At 35.5% G+C, this 20,546-nt stretch overlaps 1 protein-coding gene across 3 annotated transcripts in view; it reads left to right on the plus strand.

Moving 5' to 3' along the window:
* Nucleotides 1-18,848, plus strand: part of VRK1 (VRK serine/threonine kinase 1) — a 47,898-nt gene extending 29,050 nt beyond the window's left edge. For all 3 annotated transcript variants that reach the window (XM_077180666.1, XM_054635698.2, XM_077180667.1), the window contains exons 5-13: nucleotides 100-187; nucleotides 1,583-1,691; nucleotides 1,833-1,925; nucleotides 2,927-3,059; nucleotides 4,291-4,411; nucleotides 5,286-5,344; nucleotides 6,189-6,367; nucleotides 10,294-10,393; nucleotides 17,533-18,848. In XM_077180666.1, the coding sequence (XP_077036781.1) occupies nucleotides 100-187; nucleotides 1,583-1,691; nucleotides 1,833-1,925; nucleotides 2,927-3,059; nucleotides 4,291-4,411; nucleotides 5,286-5,344; nucleotides 6,189-6,367; nucleotides 10,294-10,393; nucleotides 17,533-17,609 (959 nt within the window). In that variant the 3' untranslated portion in view covers nucleotides 17,610-18,848. The remainder of the gene's footprint in view (nucleotides 1-99; nucleotides 188-1,582; nucleotides 1,692-1,832; nucleotides 1,926-2,926; nucleotides 3,060-4,290; nucleotides 4,412-5,285; nucleotides 5,345-6,188; nucleotides 6,368-10,293; nucleotides 10,394-17,532) is intronic.
* The last annotated feature ends 1,698 nt before the right edge of the window (nucleotides 18,849-20,546 follow it).

Here is a 20,546-nt window from a genome sequence, read left to right on the forward strand (position 1 = left end):
GTACAGGTATGCAGAAACTGTAAGTGATGTGACTACTCCCTTTTTATGTAAGTCTCTACTCATGCAAATTCATGAACTTAACTTTATTTGTATTTTCAGTTCAGAAGTGGACTAAGTCCCATAAACTGAAATATTTAGGTGTACCAAGATATTGGGGTTCTGGCTTGCATGAAAGAAATGGAAACAGGTGAATATATCTTTTTTTGACATATATTGGCATTTATTTCATCCACAGACATTATCTCTTTTAGCCTAAGTTATTTTACAAGGTTATTTTCTGCTTATCTTCATGTTGTTAACTTCTGCTACAAATTTTCATGTGCATGGCAAGGGTGTGTTTAGGGACTATATAAATAGATATATTTTGTTTGCATTCTGTTTGTAACTCCTATTTGTGTTTGTTACAGTGTTTATAATTGAGATTTCATTTGTTGTGAACACTGCTGTAAAATAATGATGTAAATTATGTATATGTGGATTAGGAGCTTTTTAGATTGTAATTAAAACAAAGACAATTTCTAATGTACAAGTCCTGGAATAATATGACTAAAGTTCTTCTTGTTGTGTGCACTTAAAGTGTATTTTCACTCACAGATATTAAGGACTTACTGCTCTCTCAAATCTCTTCTATTTTCCATAGGGATGGAGCTTTTTCTGGCTTAATCTGTGAGCTGGAATAGCTGCTAGTCTCATGTTAAATATGTTTTAAGTCTAAGGATAGTTTTAGTATTGTTCCATGCCAGGAAAGGTTTTTGTTACTTGGTCTTTGATGCTAATGCCTGCTTATGTAATAGTCCTTGTTTCCTAGTGGCCCTTCTCTAAACAGCTGTGCTGCAGAGGAGTTTTCGTAGTTCTCTGGCAGCTTACAGTAGGTCAGGCTGCTTTGTGTGGCTGACTGCATAAAGCAGTCAGTGTGGGTGCCTTAGTATGTCAGAAATATCAGTTTCAGTAGATCCTCAGTTGTAAAACTAACCTAATGTAAAAACAAAATTCATTTTGATAGCAAAAGTAAATGTAGCATTTTTTTTTATCCTGCAAATAAAAGTGACTTTGCATTTAGTGTTTAGTGCATGAATTTCTTTAATATAATCACTATGAACTCTCCTAGTTCTAGAACCAGTTTGGCTATAGCAATGAATATCAGAACACCTCTGGCAAGTGAGAGGTTTCTGTTGTTAACAATAGGTCAAAAAAAGTTTGCAATAGATTTCAGTAAAGGAACATTTTACATGAACATGTTAAACACTTAGCCACTTCTAAAATCTAAGAAATGTATTTTTGTAAGTAGATGATGCTTGGTTTTGCCTATAGTGACTTACAATAGGGATGCTTTCCTCTGTGAGCACTTCTTATTTTGTTGCATAACTAGAATATAGAGCAGTTCTTTTGATGGATGAACATTTGAGTAGCTGATGTGAAAAAGGTAAGAATTGATGTACAGTGTGAAAAAAATGCTGTATTTCAAGTATTCCCCACAGTTTCTTTTGAGAGAGACATATTTTATCACTAGTTAGTACAGTTAACATGGAAATAAAAATTGCTGGTTTTTTGGCTTTGATTTTTTTTTTCTCCTTGAATTTAGCTATCGATTTATGATAATGGACCGATTTGGCAGAGATCTTCAGAAGATGTATGAAGAGAATGCAAAACAATTTCCTCATAAAACTGTACTACAATTAGGCCTGAGAGTAGTAAGTTTAAAAAATACATTTTGTTTTCTCAATCTGTCTTCCCCGTGTAAATGTCTCTGTTCAGTCCCACTTTTGTGCCGAGTCCAGGTCCTCTGGTGGGCAGACCTGGGTACTGCATTTAAATGACTTTTGTTTTGTTAGCTTGATATTCTGGAATATGTCCATGAACATGAATATGTGCATGCAGACATCAAGGCCTCAAACCTCCTTCTGAGTTACAAGAACCCTAATCAGGTATTTATAATGCATTTTACTCCTCGTGTTTTAAACCTTCTATTTGACAACAATGAAAGTGTTTTGAACCTGTGAAATCTAGCAGAAGCTCATTTTTAAGAATGTATATGGTAGCATTATTTCTGCTTGACATTTATATCTAGTTAATATTCTATGATTTTTTTAATGCATTTTTCTGGACAGTTATCAATTGACTATTTGGCCTAACTAGTATTCTAGAGAAATTCTTGAGATTAAAAAAAAATTGACTCACAAATAGGTATTTGCAGGTGGAAGCCTAAAATTATGTAGCACACTGGTAAATTATGTTTGCCTGTCTGCATTGTTACCTCTGCTTTGTTCAAGAAATCCATCAGATAAGTGTTCTGTTACTTGGAAAAATTGGCCTTTACAGTGTTGATTGTTCCACTTGATTTACGGAAGTCTTTCATTTTTCTGCATTTTTAACTCTCTTTACTATTCAAACAATGCATATTAGAGTTTCAAATTATGGATTTGTTCTTGCTCAAATGTTTTAGCTTGTGAAAGATGTAAAATAGTAAGTAATTTCAGTTCTCTTAAAGTAACTGGGTTGTTATTGAGAAGTAGTAGTATGCAGTATTGTTCAAATGGGTCAACTGACTTTAAAGAGGGTAGCACAGTGAATGTGTTTATAACTCTATGTACACTACTTCTTTTTTTGCTTGTTACTTGGGTTTGTTTTTCTTTTTTAAAATCTCATTTTACTGGTAATAACTATTGTACTGTACTTCTGTAGCAGCAAGAAATGAGTTCCAGATCAGACTGCTTTGTGGAAAACAATGAAACCTAACTGACGCATTGTTTTCAAATCATATGTGTTAAGATTAATAAAGTACTGAGAATCATTCACAGTTGAACAACTTGCCATTCTTAATACTTTCAAAGAAGTTGTGAGAATGGTTGGGAGTTGTGTTTATTATTTGTGTATTTTTTTGTATTTATGGTTCTTTAACATTCTAATACTTTGTGGGAACTACTAGGTGTACCTGGTGGATTATGGACTTGCCCACCGGTACTGTCCTGAAGGAGTTCACAAAGTATATAAAGAAAATCCTAAAAGGTGCCATGATGGAACTGTGGAATATACCAGTATTGATGCACACAAGGGTGTGGGTAAGGATGTAAAACTCTGCAATAGGCATTTACATATCCCTTTTTATAAATAAAGGACTTGTAAAACTCAGTGCAGCAAATAAACAAACCAGGTTTGTGATTCTAAAAAACACACTTTTCCTTTTTTTTTAAATTTTTGTTCTTCATGTGCTGTGCTGGCATTTTTCTTTTTTTCTATTAACTAAATTTTACTAATTGTATTTTTAATGTAACTTTGTTAAGAGCTCCTTAATTTATAAAAGTAAGATGTTCAGCATATTGCTTTTTATATTGCTTTTTATTAACCAAGTAGAAATGTAATAGTGCTTGGTAGATCTTGGTAGAAAAGTAGGTCCTGCTTTTAGGAGAAAAATAGTTGCTGTTATCAATGTGAAAATATTTTTTATTTTAACTCAAAAAAAAGTCATTTAATTAATTAATTATACCTATAGACACTGAACATCAAAAACAAGAAGTGAGAAAAGGTTGAATATGTAAAGGACAGGTTTATGTCTGATTAATCATTGAGGATTTATAGTGAATATCAATTTCATTTTCTTACTTCTTAAATTTTGCTTTATTAGCATAAGAGTGTTTTCTGCAAAAATAACAGTTGTTGAAAATGATTATATACTTGAGGATGCTTAAAGCTGAACATAGCCAAAGACAACTTGATCTGCTGATTTATATTTCTAGTATAGTCTGTGGTCACTGTGTACGTGAATTGTTTTGGTGGGTTTTTTTTGTGGTTGCTTATTTCTAGGTGGGTTTTTTTGTGAAGGCTTTGGGATCTGATCTCATACGGTCCTTTTATCAGTTTTCAGGCCACATAAAATAATTCAGCATTGTAGAATATTTTTGGGGGAGGTAGGGGTTTCAACATTTTTACCTTTTTTATACATGAAGGGAAGTAAAAACTATTTTGAACTGAAAGTCAATCACTTCACTAACTTGTTCTATTTTTTCCACAACCTGAGTACTTAAAAAGCTTCCCAAATTGGGATAACTGCAGCATGTCATGCCTTTGAATAGGAGAAGTTGATAAAGGGCTTGAAAAATAAGTGATCCTTCCAGATGTAGGAACAATATTTTTTTCCTTCCTAGCTTTCATGCTAAAATAAAGACATAAGTAACAGATAAAGCAGTGTTAGCATTGTCTTAACATATTTATAAATTTTTACTGTTGTTAAACTGTGTGTACTTTATTAACTTATGTCATGGTTGGTTTTTTTGTATGTGCATCTATATTTAGCACCATCGAGACGTGGTGATCTGGAGATCTTGGGTTACTGTATGATTCATTGGCTTAGTGGCCATCTACCATGGGAAGATAATTTGAAAGATCCAAATTTTGTCAGAGACTCAAAAATCAGGTGAGAAGCTATTTGTTTTCATTCTCTTTTGAAAATGAAAATGTCTTTCTGTAGAAATGCTTTGTACTTTGAGTACATTCCCTTTTGGTAAGCTGCTCTTACTGTGTATACCTCCCATTTTCCTTTTGTGTCTCATGTATCCTTGACATGTAATTAAACTTCAGTTGTACTGTTCTGCTGGCTTCTTTTGCGTGTCTGAGATGTTTATTTTTCCACTGCAGTATTGGCACTTTAGAATTGCCATGGTGAAGCCAAAAGCACTCTTAGCAGGATGCAGGTAACCATCAGTCGTGCTTTACAGGAAGAGAAGTGTGGAGTGTGAGTCCCTTTAACACCATGCTCTCATGCATGTGGTAGAAGTGAGGGCTAAAGGGGAGTCTTAAATGTCTTTGAGCATCATTCCAGCTAGAGCACTACTGTTATGGGATTTTAAGATTATTTTTCATTTTGTCCTTCAGCCTAAATGTCAACGTGCCTTCATCTTCCCCTCAGCCCAGATCAGCCTTCTCTCGTCACATATTTAATATGAAGAGAGCTGTCCCAGTGCAGCAGTTTCTGTCTCATTAACAAATATTTGTTATTTGGCTTCCTAGCATCAGTATGTGAGGGTTGAAAATGGACCAGTTCTTTTTCTTCAGTCTTCTACTTGCTTTTGAGAATCAAAAACTGTTTCAGATGGCCCATCTGGCATTCATCAGGTTCTGAAATGTGCTGCACACCTACAAATGGCTATGCTAAGTCATAACAGAGGCTTATGCAGTAGTGTTTCATGTGTCTGACAGTGGCCCAAACTGGGTACTTAAATAGATTATCAGAACAGGACAAAATTGAAAATTCAAAAGAAACAGTAGTTTTGATTAATTTTGTTTTTCAGATGTAGAGATAATATTTCCATTTTGATGGACAAATGCTTTCCTGGGAAAAATAAACCAGGTAAGAGGAGCTATTTTAAAATACTTGTTTACTGAACTTTTTACATATTTTAATTATTCCTTTCAATCAGGAGCAACAAAGTGGCATGAATTAGATTGTTGCTTAAGAGAAGTCTAGACTTCATTTTGGCTGCAGTTTTGTACACTACAGACACTGTGTTGTTTCTGGTTAAGCAAAGTATTCATTTCAAACATGAGATGTGCAAATTGATTTTTCACAACTGAATTTTAGATATGGAAATTTAAGAAGCAGTGCAGCCTTGAAGTATATGTTGTTCCTATTTGGCACAGGTGATTTGCTGAGTACATTATTTATTATTTTTAAACTGACTCTATTAGAAATACACTTTCCTGGGATCTTACTATTTAGTTATTTTTAGCTATTCCTGGTGATCAGAAGAGTTTTCTCATTCAAGTGTGACTTGTTTGTTTTTTCAGTGGCCTAATGTTTCATGTATTATTTAGTATATGTTTCAGTCTTGAACTGATGAAGTTCTGAGATAACATTGAATTTCCTTTTCCACATTTTTAAATATAGACATAAGAAATACTAAGTAAATAAGCATTCATTGGTGAAAATTGGCCTATTAGGGTTTTTTACGACTGACTGTTTTCTTCATTGCAATAAACATGTAAAAAACAGTGATGCTGTCATCACTGGGTAATGAACCTTGGTATAATTTTTTTCTAAAATGTGTAGTAAAGACATAATTATTATGAGTTTATAAATAACCATTTCAAGAATAGCACAAGTAGTGCATGCATAATTTCTGTCTCTTTTGTAGTAAAAGTGAATGATTAAAATGTTTTCAAATAGAAATTAATTGGAGGTGCCATTTCTTTAGATGAAATAGCCAAATACATGGAAAAGGTGAAGGTACTCAGCTATGAAGAGAAACCTGTTTATCAGCATTTCCGAGAAATACTTCTGCAAGGTCTCAAGGCCATTGGACAAAAAGATGATGGTTTGCTTGACTTTGGCTTGGCAGAGAATGGAGACTTTGAAAGAAATCCTGTGCAAAAGGTTTTACTCTCAAAATTCATGTCATCTTTTATTGCATTTGGTTGAGTAAGAGTGATGTTGGAAGTAGGTGTCATAACTTAATCCAGTAGCAAATAATTAAATAGTGAAATGTTTAAGTCCTAGTTGCACACATTATTTTTCTAATTAAACTTAACTAATTGTTAATAAAACTTAATACAGAATGATGTTTATAGGGGTACTTTTACAGTTGATAGTACCTTGGTTAACAAAATTTGTATACTTAGATATAATGATGTTTGAACATTATTTTGGTTAATTTACTTATTTCTTTAAATTGGTAAAACTCCAGATGGATCAAAGTATATGTAAGATTAGTCTAGTTTTTGTTTTGTATTAACTTCCTTTCCTTGACTAGTACAAAGCTTAGTTTTAAGTATACATCCTTATGCCAAGTATTTCATTCTGGAATTCACATATTGATTTCACTAATCTAATATGTTATTTTTGAGTCTTAACTGTATTGGTAGGCTAGGGGTGTTTTTAAGTAGCCTTGTATTTAAGAAGCCTTAAACTCTAGACTTGAATTCCAATTTGAATACGGCATTAAGGACTTTTTAAGCTTTAGGGAAAGTGTATGTTTAAACACCTTATATCCATAAAAAGGTGGTCACATAATGGGACAGTAATTATCATCTTCTACTTCAAACTGCATTTATTACTTCTTTATTTACATTTGTTAATAGCAGGTTGGCAGTTTGCTGGTTCCTTAGCATGAACCAGGGAACTGAGAATTATAATACAGGATAATAGTACAAGTACGTTGCATTGCTTACTGGCATGATCAGCAGTGTGTTAAAGATGAGGGAAAAGCAGGAAATAAAAAACCTATAGGATTTTAAAGTCTTCTAAAGATACACGTTCAGCATTTCTTAGATCTTTTTGCCCAGTAAATATTTTGGCTAAAATCGTACAGCTGTGATCTCTATACTAATATTTTCTGCTGAACTGAGTGTAAAGGTCCCTCCAGAAGGAGAGTTTGATGGCATAAGTTCTGTTCCCCTTGAGGTTTGATATGGCTTGTGACCTGTATTTTGGGGAAAAAATAATCTGACTTTAATGGTTGGCTGGTTTCTTTGCTGAGTAAGTTGGCCTGCTGCAGAGCCAGCATCTGTGACCTTTAATGTCCTTGTCCAGCAGAGATGTCTGGTGCACATTTGCAATAGAATAAAAACTTCAAAAATCTTGGGTTTTTTTAGCCTGTATCAGTCAAGACCATTCCCAAAGGGTGGATAATCCTTTTCCATAGGTTCTTACCTCCAAGCAAAAAGAAGTAAGCCTTTTCATTGGGTTTCTCTTGTTTTTATATACTTTTGAGAACCGTTTGCATGGTCAGCTTACTCAGTTGTCACAAATACGAAGCACTTAGGTAAAACAGGGAGTGCTACTGGCCCACTTGAGTAACTGTTTTCAGCTTCGTATTTCAGTGGACTTCATGCTACTTCATGCCAGCTACTGCTAGAGTGTCTGGACAGAATAAGATTGATGGACATCATAACATTCTTGCTTTTGACCAAACACCAGGACAGATGACTCTTCCTTCTATGTTGACTTTTGTAGGCCTTGTGACAGCTGCAGTATAGGCTAGGGTAGAAGATGACTTAGTGTTTTAAAAATAAGCTCCAAATTCCAAACTTCATTAAAAACTATTCTCCAAAAATAAAATTTGCCATTGATCAGTAGCATTTTGCCTCTAAAAGCCAGAATCTTCTATCACATGCTGAATTTTGTTTGACATGCTTAATGCCTAATTTGAAAAAGAAAAACACAGTCTGACATCCACCCTTGAGAAGATTGTGACCTCTAACACAAAATATTTATGACATTTTGGTTCTACTATTTTTTAATCACAGAAGGTCTTAACACACATATTCTTCATTTCTTTTGGTGCAAAGAATATTACCATAATATTTTCTTAAAACAGTGTTGTTTGACATTCTGAAGTTATGGTGTTTGATAGTTAGGAGATAATATTTCTAGCATCTATGTAAATACCTTCTTAGACTGTAGGAATCTCCTGTGCTATCAGCTAATTGAGCCATGGTGGGCATTTACCTGTTACATATAAACATGGTTGTTCTGGAATCTGAGTCATTCTCCAGTATTGGTATCTGGGTAAAAGTCACAGATGTCTGCTGTATTAAAAGTTAGCATTTTATTTTCTATATCATGTCTCAAGTTTCCCCAGATGTATGAGTAAATGAAACATAGTCCACAGATGTGCTTGAGGTTTTTCCCTTTTCTTTTTCTTTTTTCTTTTTTTTTTCTTTATAGTAAGCATGCTAGTTTGTGAGTGTGGTATTCTCTAGTAGTTCTAGACAAACAAGAAGCTAGCAGTACCACGTATTGAAGGAAGTATTTCAAGCTCTTGACTAAATTATTTAGGGCAAGGACCACATTTTACTGTTTTTCAGTGCCAAAGAGTGTCTGGGAAATATTGGGAGTGAAGTAGCCTGGAAAAATACAGATCTTAGTGATTTGTGGTTCCTTCTAATGTTCAGGTTCAGATGTGCAGGTGTTGCTTTTGTCAGATGAATGCTGCTTGATTTCTACTGCCATGTAATTCACCTGCATCAAGATTAAGAAACCGCTTTTTATTAAATAAGCTTGGAAACAAGATAAATGTATTTTGCTTTTCTGTAATATGTATTGAATATCTGTTTTTCTGATGAGCATTTAAAATGTTTCCTAGTACAATTGGGAGGAATGCATTATCTCTCATATAACAGCAGTACAGTGCTGAAATAGTCCTCCCTAATTTTGGTCAGAATGAACAAAAGTGTCTGTGTTTATTCCTGCCTAATGCATCACAAATCTGCTGACATGCTAACCTTGGAGTCTTGGCTGGCGGTAATCAGGCCTGTGCACCGGCAGGAAAGATGTACCTAATGCACTCCATCAGTGCAGTTTGCATATGGAAGTTCTCACAGGGGAGCTGCCCTGTGCCAGCTGAGGGTTACCTGCCCACTGCAGTTATTGTATGTAATTATCGAACCAATCTGTTCAGCCCAGCAGGGTTTAGATGGTAATCATGAAGCAACACTTTGGAAAGGAAAGATGTAATGCACTCTCCCCTTCTCCCGTGAGCTGTGTGAAGTTGTAGCCACTTTTAAAGCTCTATTAGTAAAGCTCTAGTCTCACACAATTAAAAAATAAATAAATTAAGAAGCAGGAAAAGTAAAACTCCTTCAGTGTTCAATGCTTTTCATGTATGCTCAATGCAGATCACTTCATCTTTTGCAAAAATTATGGCTTTAAAGCAATAATTTTCCATAACTACTTCAGGAATACTTTGCAATAGTAAGATTAATTGTAATACACAGATAATAAGAGTTCTATCCATTTAGAGGTTTTAAGATAATGTACCTTGAATAGAGTTCAGATTTTCCAAATACCTCTCTTTGGAACAGAACCCATGGTTGGTATTTAAAAAAAAGTACTGTCAGTGAGTATTAGCTGCTTTTGAGCTGTGCAAAGAAAGCCTTAAGAAGCAAGGATCCAAACAAACTTGACTTTAATGTGGTGTAATTTCTTTAGAAAACCCAATTAATATGAACTTGGGATAAAATGTTATGTGTTCTTTAAGCTTTTCAGATTGTTCCTTTTGTAACATTTATTCAGTGTAAGATAAAAAACCCCCAGGTTATGATCACAACACCTCATGTTTTCCTAAATTAAAATTTCAACTGCTAAAGTGATCTGCAGAGTGGGGAACTGTTGTTTCAAATTGTGTATGGATTAATACCAGTATTCTTGTGTTAATGCAGGAATACATCTTTTCTATGACTGAAGACATTTTATAATATATAATATAAAATAAGGGCATACCTTGTGAGGATATTGTCTGCTTTACGTGGTTTTTCTTGCTCTTGAGTTCAACTGCTAATTTTTTTTTTTTTTTTTAACAGAGAAGAAGAAAGGCAACGGCAGCAGCTGCAGCCAGTGAGAGCACTGAGGCAAAAATGGAAGATACAGGAAGTCCAAAGAAAAAGAAAGCTGCTATTTCGAGTAAGTCAAAAGATTGTTCTGACAGTCACACGTACTGGTGTGGCAGGATACCTTGGCTAAAGTCCAGACCCTCACACAGCACTTGCTCCCCTCCCCAGTGGGACAGAAGGAGAAAATAGGATGAGAAAACCCATTAGTTAAAACAAAGATGAAGAAATTTTTTACTGTTTTGGGCAAACCAGACTCAACTTGGGGAAAATAAATGTAATATATTGCAAATTTAAAATAAATTTGGATAGTGAAAAACATTAAAACAACACCTTTCCTTCCCCTTCCCCCAAGCTCAACCTAACCACTTCACACTAAACTCTACCACTTTCTTGGTTAGTGCATGGGTGCTGAAGGAGAAGTGTGCTGTGGTCTCTGCTGCTCCTTCATCCTTACATTTTCCCCCTGCTCCAGTGTGGACTCTCTCTTTTGGGTTGCAGTCTTTTAGGGGAAAAACAAATGTGGTCCATTTTTTTCAGGAAATATCTATTTTTTCCAGGTTGGGCTCTCACATGAGTTTCAGGGAATATCTCCTCCATTCTGGGTCCTTCCTGAGCTACAGGAAATAAGTGCTCTGGGGCAATGGAATACGACTTCCACCTCTGACTTTGGTGTTCTGTCTGCTGTTTCCCACTCTTCTCCCTGCACTGCTACTCCCTTTCTACCAGTCCAGTGATTTTTTTTTTAATCCTTTCTTAAATCTTTCCACAGAGGTGCCACAAACAAATTTGGCTCAGCTTTGGCCTACAATGGGCTTGTTTTGAGGCTTTGGCCTGCAGTGGGTTTGTACTGGAGCCAGCTGGAAAGGGCTCTGTCAGGCACAGGAGAGCAGCTGGCCTCTCCCCACAGAGGCTAGCCCTGAAGCTGACCTCAGCTTACCAAAACCCAGCCACATAAAATACCCAATAGAACCTTTAGCAGTTCAAGTGCTTTTGAGTTTTTGCAATTTCTTTTTAGATTAACTTTGTTAAGTAAAGTTAAAATATTTCAACTTTCTACGTAAGAAAGGATTATGCTCCAGTCAAGTAGTGCCCAAAGCTGGTGGAATTGCTGGTGATAAAAATTGGTAGCTGAACCAATTTATTTTCATTTTGCCATCGTTCATTCTCTGCTCATTCTCATTTTTGTCCATCTTGTCCAGTTCACTGTTAGAACATGCTGACTCCTCAGGATTCCTCTGCACAGAGTGTTAAAGCCAAGGGCTAACAGCAGCAGCTTCCAGAAGCAAGCATGTTTAAAGTCAAGGAAAGGATTATCTATAAGGATAGAAAATGCTGAAGCTATTATTTCAACATAATTTGGCATAGTTTCAGTGCAGTATGGAAAAAGTCATGGACAGATAAAGTAGGATTATTGAAAATCCAATGTGAGAAATCTTCAATAGATCTGTGTAGGGAAAGCTGGTGGTGAGTGTCCAGTTAAACTGCCTTATGGATCCAACCTTGTAGTGCCTCTATGTAAATGTGAACTGAATAGCAAAGATACTTTTCCTAAAGAATTTTTGATGTATAATTTTAAGTAAAATACCAGATGTTGTCTGTGGTCAAATAGTCTAAAAATAAAGCAGTAGGACTGAAGTCTACCCCAAAACAAATGTCCTTGTTTAAAAATGGTTTGATGGAGTATTGCAGGATGGGAAACTGTAAGCTCTCAAAGACAGTAATAATATTGGTGAGTTCTGGATTTACCCTGGTTTACTTATTTAAACTGTATGGAACAAAGTACAAGGAATGAAACTAATGTTATTCCAGGAAGTGAGTCTGCTTTGGTCATTTTCAGCTGTTCATATTATAGAATTTTAATCATTAAGGCCAGTGATTATTTCTGTTTTTTGAATATGTATTTACTTATTGATTTCAATTTATTATAAATTCTCTAGTCTGTCAGTGACTGAAAAAGTATTAATTGGATGATACTTTCTTTCAAAGCAATAGAATGATGCTGACACAGTTTTAGCATTTTAGATATAATTTAAGACTTTTTAACAAAATACTTAACACAGTTGACTATGTTCTGGTTGAGATTTGATACACATGTGCAGAACATACTTTCTTTTCTTATATTATACTAGTTTTTCCTGGGATTGTAGATTGAAATTCTTATAGAAGGAGATGGATAAGAACTTGAAGAATTGCAATCCAGGTGGTAACATCAGCTTTTTGTAAACAATGAGGTTTTTTTAAGACTAAGTAAAGGTATTTGTGAGGCTGTATAGATTTTCAACATAAGCTTAAATGAGAAAAACTTGCTAGTTCAATGAAGTTACAGATGAAATGGCTCTAATTTCACCTTTTTACACTACTCAATTTAATGAATACCAAGTAGAGGGAGTATATAAAATGCTTTCAGGTGAAATGTGATACATGTACTTACTCATTTGGTTCTCTCCAAATTTGGAATTAAAAACTTTACCAACTATTACATGATTCATAAACCTGTGTTGAAGGAAAGGGCAATTGTTTCATAATAGTTTCTGATTCTGATGCTTTTATAGTTTGAAAAGGGCTGATTATTATAGAAGTACTTAAAACTGTGTTTCCAAATCTGAGTTTTGTGTTACCATGGACTTGTTTCTCCATTAAATGGTTTTTCCTGTAACTTAAAAAAAAAAATCCTGAAGTTCAGTAAAATGGATATTTTCTTGGTGGCTCTTAGTTGTAAGTTTGAGGTTGAGTCATACAGCAATGCTTTGAAAGTTGTTGAAATTCTGTATTATTGGTTTCTAAGGGGCATAAATATGGTGGAACGGTGGTTGCTCTTCAGGGATTCACACAACATCTCATAAATATTTCAACAGAAAGCAGTGGCAAGAGCTTTGCAGCCTCTTCTCTTGCTGTTCAGCTCATCAGCATTAACCACATCTGACTATGCAGTTGTCTTGTCCAGTCCAGAAGATTAGCTGTCCCCAAAAGATCCTGATCAGCTGTGTGGCATTTTGAGTACCCAAAGGTGCTCAGTGGCCATAGGAAATCTGCCACTATTGAAGTCTGCTGGGGCTGGGGAGCCCCCAGACTTCAAGGAGGAGGAAGAAAGAATTGTTGGAGGATCTTCAAAAGCTATTTAACTTAGAAAAGGTGTGGTAGGAGGTGCTTTTAATGTTAAAGATTTTTAAATATTGTGGATAGGGAGGTTAAAATAGATTTGGTTTACATTTAATTTATCTTTGTGGTTCTTCATGAATAGTAGGGTTTTTTTCTGCAATTTGCAAGTGACAAATTCAGTGAGAATTAGTTTGAACATGTGTCACTAATCATAATAAAGAGAAAAAATTAGTGTCCAGCATGTAAAATATTGGAGTGTTACTGTGTACTTCTGTATGTGCTTGGAACACAGTTCTTTATTAAAATCTACCTTTATATTTTAAGCTTGTTTCTTTACAATATTTTCAGATCATTTCTAGCACTTAAACACATATAAGTAATTTATGTTCTCTTTTTATATTTAATGGGACTTTCTTGTGTTTGCTGCTAATAAAAAGTATTAAAACAAAACATCTTGTAATGAAAATTTTCCATGTGTAAGGTTTTGTATAATGACTTTACATGTAGAACTAAGTAATTTAAGAAAAAAAGTTTTGTCTGCTTTTTTGGTTGTTTTTCTGTGACCTGAAGATGAATTGCAGTATGTTGAACAAGTATTGCAATTCAAACTCAGATATAAAATTTGCAAGTGAAATTTTTCTACAGGAAAGAAAAATCATACTGCAGTGACTCAGATTTTTACAGGGAACTAACCTTTTGCAAGATTGCAAGTAATGTTTTGAATTAAACTGCCTTCCTCCTGCAAATTGCTGTGTGGCAAAGAGGAAGGTTAATTTCAGACACATGCTGCATGGGACGAATGATTTCTGTTTATGTACAATTGTGTTTTGAAATATCTTCAGTGAAGCAATTTTTGCAAATAGAAGTAAACCAGTTTCAGTTTCATCTGGAACAATTTCATATGAAAATTTTTAAAAGAACACTCATATATTTGGTGTTATCTGTAAGAAATACAGAGGCATAAAGTCATAAATAATAGATTCTTGTGTTCTGATGTTTTTCCTTATGAGAATACGAAAAGTATTTGCTTTATTTGTTGCAGGAAAGGGAGTACTTGGTAGAACAGAGTAGTTAAAGCTAAGCTCCATCCCACAATTTCACTGACTTTTCTCTCTCATCCCCACCCCACAGTCATGTATTTCCTGGAATTCAAGTCCATGTTTGCATTCTTCTGGCTTCTTTTTTTTTCTGAGTTGTATTTCTGAATTTTTGTAGAAAAAGAGCTGCTGTGAAAACAGAAAAAGCCAACTAACCACAACTACTATTTTTTGCCCTTGCAATTTCTTCGTGCAGCTTCAGGGCACTGAAGAATGCTGGTCTGAGAAGTGTTATTCACCAGGTGTTTTCAGTTATGCAGGGGTTCCCTGCCTGAACTGGGAAAGAGCTTGTCAGAGGACTCTTCCTTAAAGGAAAGAAGAGTTTTCTTAAAAGAAGACTTCATCTTCTTACAGTCTTTTTAAAAGAAGATTTTGTCTTTTATCTTCTTTAAAAGAAAAGTATCTCTTCATTGGCTCCATATTCAAACTGCCCTAAGTGATTGGAGAATGTTGGTGTTTAACTCATTAAATGCTGCATCATGGCCTAACTTCCCATTTGAACAGAGCAAACTTTTCCCGTTTGCTCTGTTTTCAGATATTCTAACCTATGATGTAACTTAGAAGCCACCTAAATCCTATCTGCTCAGTTGCTGTGTTTTCATGTTTCCAAATCTCACACTGTCCTCCTTTTCATCAAAGAAGGCAATTTAAACAGGAAAGTAGTGGCTTTGTTTTTACCAAAGGAACTTCTGTAATTTTATAAAAATTTTAATTTTTTTACTTGAGCACAGTTTTATTTCTTAGCTGTAAGCCTTGCGTGGTTTTAAGACAGTGTATGTAGAATTGGAAGATGAGAAGGGACATCAAGAAGAGATCTATCTCTAAGAAGAGATCTGTTATTTTATTTACACCAGTCTAATCAATTTATGTTGGTATTAATCTTGATAGATGCTAATGCTGTATGATTATTCTAAAACTTCCCTGGTCAACATCACTTGTAATACTTAATTGTCCTTACTATTACAAAGGATTTAATAAGGGGGAGTATTTTAATATTTTTATTACCTAATATGAATTTCCCTTAAGCTTAGTAGTTATTCTAGCCACTGTGGGCATGAAAATCACACTCATGCAGCAATCTTTTGCACATCATATGTCTCCCATTTTTCTTTTTTTTACTTTCTTCAGATAAACTAGTTAAATTCAATGTTTTCTTCTTGTTTTTGTTAGAGAATGGGAAACCACTTTTTCTCCCCATTTTTCTCAGACCTCTTGTAGGACAGAGCCCAGAACTACACACAGTACTGCTGGTTTTCTTTTGTAAAGCTTTGTTTTGCATTGTTCTCTGCCTCCTTGATTCACCCAAATTTACTCATTGAGCTTCAATGATCAGTGATTGCCCAAAGGCTGTTGTCTTAAGCAAGCAGCTTCTTTCTTCAGGTCTTCCATGAAATTCAGTTTTGCTTTTCTTTACCTGTGCACTTGACATGGATTGTGGAATTATAGATAGTTTTGCAAGCAAGAACTGAAGTAGCAAGGCATGCTGTCTTCAAGGAGGAATTTAGGATTAAGAAGAAAAAAAAATAATTACATGACTAGGAGATAAAAAATACTTCATTGTTACTGTACATGCAAAAAGGTAGAAATTTTTATTGTGTGTAATATTTTTTTGTCAAAGTGACTACAGTTGAATGTGATTCACAGAAATGAGCAGTGATGTTTTTTTCTTCCTTTTCCCTGGCAGTAGGCAGGCATGAATCAAAGTGCAGGGAGGTTTTTATTATTGCTTTTAGGTATGGTCTCTTTGAACAACCTGCCTGCCAGGTTTACTAGAAATCTTATTTAGATGGGATTATTCCTTAGCTTTGTTAATAAAATATTGTCAAGTGATGGCTTCAATCTATAGGCACAGTTGCACTGGCAGCTGAGCTGATTTAACAGCTGACATGGCCAAACAGAAATCTTCCTTTCTTTTTCACCTCTTTTTCTTCTACTTCCCCTTGTATGAACTCCATTTAGAATGCTCTAAGATGCCACATTTCACTAAACTGTGAGAATACCAGACCAAATTTTATTGCTAAGTGTCCTAGTTTCAGCTGGGATAGAGTTAGTTTCAGCTGGGATAGAATTAGTTTTCTTTGTAGTAGCTGGTGAAGTGTCGTGTTTTGGATTCAGTATGAGAATAATGTGGATAACACAGATGTTTTGGTTGTTGCTGAGCAGTGCTTACCCTAAGTCAAGGACTTTCCAGTTTCCTGTGCTTTGCCAGTGAGGAGCTTCACAAGAAGCCAGGAGGGAGCACAGCCAGGCCAGCTGATCCAGACTGGCCAGAGGGATATTCCATACCATTGGAATGTTATACCCAGTATATAAAATGGGGGAGCTGGCTGAAGGGACCAGTTATTGCTGGGGGTCAGGCTGGGCATCAGTCAGTGAGTGATGAGCTCTTGTATTGTGCATCACTTGTGGGTTGGGTTTTTTTTGCATGTGTGATAATTAATCTCTTTACTTTTTTTATTATTATATTTTACTTAATTGTAATTATTAAACTGTTCCTATTTCAACCCATGGGATTTTTTTCCTTTTTCCAATTCTCTTCCACTTCCCATTGGGAAGGGAGGGGGAGTCAGTGAATGAACTCTGCTTGATAGGTAGTTACTGTCTGGGGTTAAATTGTCATCCCAGAGCTGGAGGAGCTTAGCACAAGGTCCAAAAAATAGCTTAGTACTGGAAAGCATTATAAAACTAAAAGTTGGCACATGGAGAGGAAGGAGGGGTGTCCATTTTGTAGAGGATCTAATTCTTTGGTGAAGATGAGCTAAAAAAATGACTCAACTCCATGTGATGATACTCTTGGAGAAGTTGAGCCGAACAACATGTTTTTTAGGAGAAGGTCAGTGTCCAGAAATAGTTGAAGATTCTCCTCTGTCCGTGGCATATTCCCATCCCCACTTAAAGCTCAATAAATTATTTGATTTGAGCTATACTTTTAAAGACTAAAGTTGTTTTCTTGTGATCTGTTTTTGTTATTTTATTTAACACAGTCGGTCTTTCTGTTTTGTTTGAATTGCAGATGCAATTGCTGCCAGAACCCAGAAGATGACCTCACCAAAGAAAAGCACAGCAACCAGAAAGAGAGTCAAGAAGTAAATAATATATGGAGCAACAAATTAAGTTGCTCTGTGGCTCATTTCCAATTTTTTTTTGTTGTTGTTGGTAGCACTGGAATCTTTTTCTTTCCTTTTGAAATGATGAATTCTGTAAAAACATGGACTGCTGTTTGTACCTGTTTTTGAAGAATAAATGTTTTATTAAAATATTTGCATAATTTATATACATGTAAATACTAATGCAAAATTTTACCAACTTGTGAAGTGGGGATGCATTTTTATTCTTTATATACATGAATTCATGTCTTTAAGGCAAACTAAAAAAGAGTGCTTTTTTCCTGCTTTGTAATGTAGAGATCAAGCTTTTTTTAATAGTTTCATTATGGATACTGTATAAGAAAGAGCAGTGTTGCATCTGATTTCTCACAGTTCTGAGTAAAGTCATATTGGTGGTCACTTAAATGCACACTGAGATGAAATCTGAAAAAGCATAAATAACTTTTAAATATGTTACAAGTGTTTGAATTAAAAACAGAACATAAGGCAAAAATCATGTCCTTCCATTGTAGTTTGTATAAAATGCATTTAATTCTTTGGAAGACAGGTACTGAATTTTAGCCATTTTTTTGCGTAGTATTTGTGTTTCTATCACTTCCAATTATTCACAGTTTCTCTGGAAAGAAAGAGACCAGAATTTCAGACAAAGGGCCCATGGCAAAGAAAAGAACCAACTAAAAAACAATGCCTATTCTCAACACCCCCTCAGGTTTTCTTTTTATATTAGGGAAAAGACTAGAATATAATTGTGAGTAACTGTGTGCAGGATCTAGTTCCCATGAAATGTTGTCTCACGTCTGCTTCTCTCAGCAGTAATGGTTTACCTTTACTTGAGGGGCATGTAATCTTCCAAATGCTTTTGTACAAGTACTTCCTTGGTTAGCTTTGAGTCCTCTCTTCAGAGTTGTTAGTCAAAAATAGCGTTGGATTCCAGTGTGAAACACTGCTACTTTTCATATATCTACTGCAACATACACATGATGAGGAATGAGCATCATTCTTATCAGGACAACTGAAAGTTTGGCAAACCAAAAGGAATCCATATGAGCCAGTGAGAGTGTATTCGTGTGGATGTCCAGCTTGCTTGATTGTATAATGTCTGAGTAGCAACTCATGAGATTAAATAAATATGTTGTAGCATGAAATGTCGAATGAATGAATGATGAAGTTATTTTTTGGAACAAGGGAATCTGTTGTTTTGAAATAAAACTGGAATACCATATTTAAGAGGTGCTTTCTCATTTCTGTTGACTGTTAGGCTCGTCTTCCTGGGTGCTAGCAAAGTGTGGCTGACAACTTTAAGTGTAGCATTCTCTTCATTTCAGATGTAAAAATAGGTTTGCTAAAGCCTCTCTCATGTTTAAAACTCCTCAAATCAAACTATCATTTTAATGACTTCGTTTAATCATTTTGTTCAGAAAGTGTGTTACACTGTTCTGAATAGCTATTGTCAGGAAGGCATACTGTATTCTCTTCCTTGTCACATACTCAAAGTTAATGTCATTCTTTTGTACTTCAGTCGTCTGACATTTTGGTTTTTTTAGTAACTTATTTACCAGTAAACTTCCTTTGATTATTTTCCAAGTTTTCAAGCAATGTGTTTTCTTTTGACACCACCAAAGCCAAATGGAACAAACAGTTATTTCCATATATTTGAAAAGAATGTTTTGAGGTGCGAATTTCATAAGCCACCCTTACCTCCTCCCACCCCAAAAATGTCCCAGGAAAAGATGTCCTGGCAGGTGTTCTGTGAAGGAAAAGGGTGCTTTTTATTCAAGGTGAATGTTGTTTCAGGGCTTGTCTCTGCTCACAAGGCACTGCAAAGCCCCAGGCTCCAGCTGGCTGTAACTGCAGTAGTGTTTAAGGCGTGGGACGGGCAGGAGGAGCGCAGGGAAGGCTGTGATCATACCCGCAGCGCTGCCGTATGGATCACATACAGTGCTGCTTGCACACACGTGTTCCCTCTGCTTTGCAGAGCACTGATGGGGAAATTCAGCACTTCACGAGAGGCGGAGGGTGCAGTCGGATTTTGTTTGACATCCCCGTTTGAAAGTAAAGCCCCTAACACAAAAGAAGCAAGCTGCCTTTAGACTGCATTTACTGCTCTTGATGACTCCAGTTGTGTGTAAATATTAGAAAACAGCAGGGTCCTGCATTCCAAGAATCACTTGAGCAGTGCCATGAAGACAAGTGTCCTTACTAGTATTGTAGTCATACTCCCAAGCTCTCCTGCTGTTTCTAATCTGTGCGTGCAGCCGTGAAAAAACTGGACTGACATTTACAGGCACAGCAGGGAGACGCTTGAGAAGGGAATGTTAAAGACTCCGCTACCTATGTTTCAAAGTGGCCACCATACATGATAAATCTTCATAGGAGAACTAGTCAGCACTTCAGCTGATGGTGTAATGAGGATATTGATAATGAAGCACAGAATGCTTCTTTTAGTGCTTGAACGTTTTGCAGACAGATTGTTTATATTTTCCCCTAATATATCTGGAGAGACAGTCAAATTCAGCATGGATATAACATATTTTTTTAGATGGTGATGGTTTGATAATTTTTAAAGGATTATTTTCCAATAAGTTAATATAAAATAATAATTCCCAATATTTGCTGCAGCTAGCATTAAGAAGGGGGTCAGTTGCTTTCCTGAGTAGTTTGACAGACTTTTCTCACTGTTTTGTCCCAGTGAGCTGCCAGATTTGGGATGCCATAATACCAGTAATGCAATTAGGTTTTCTGCACGTTGTCTGGTTGACTTCTCAGTTAAGAGTTTCTTTCCCTTTGGGAATAAGACTAGACAGACTGTCATTTGCTATTACTAATTCTGCTTAGCATTATCACTGGAGCTTTTTTGTAATTAGCTATCTTAGTTGGCTCTTAAATTTTAATAGCCAATTGAAGCTACATTTTAGCCAAG

Source organism: Agelaius phoeniceus, chromosome 6 (assembly GCF_051311805.1).
Source record: "Agelaius phoeniceus isolate bAgePho1 chromosome 6, bAgePho1.hap1, whole genome shotgun sequence".
NCBI classification, from domain to species: Eukaryota; Metazoa; Chordata; class Aves; order Passeriformes; family Icteridae; genus Agelaius; species Agelaius phoeniceus.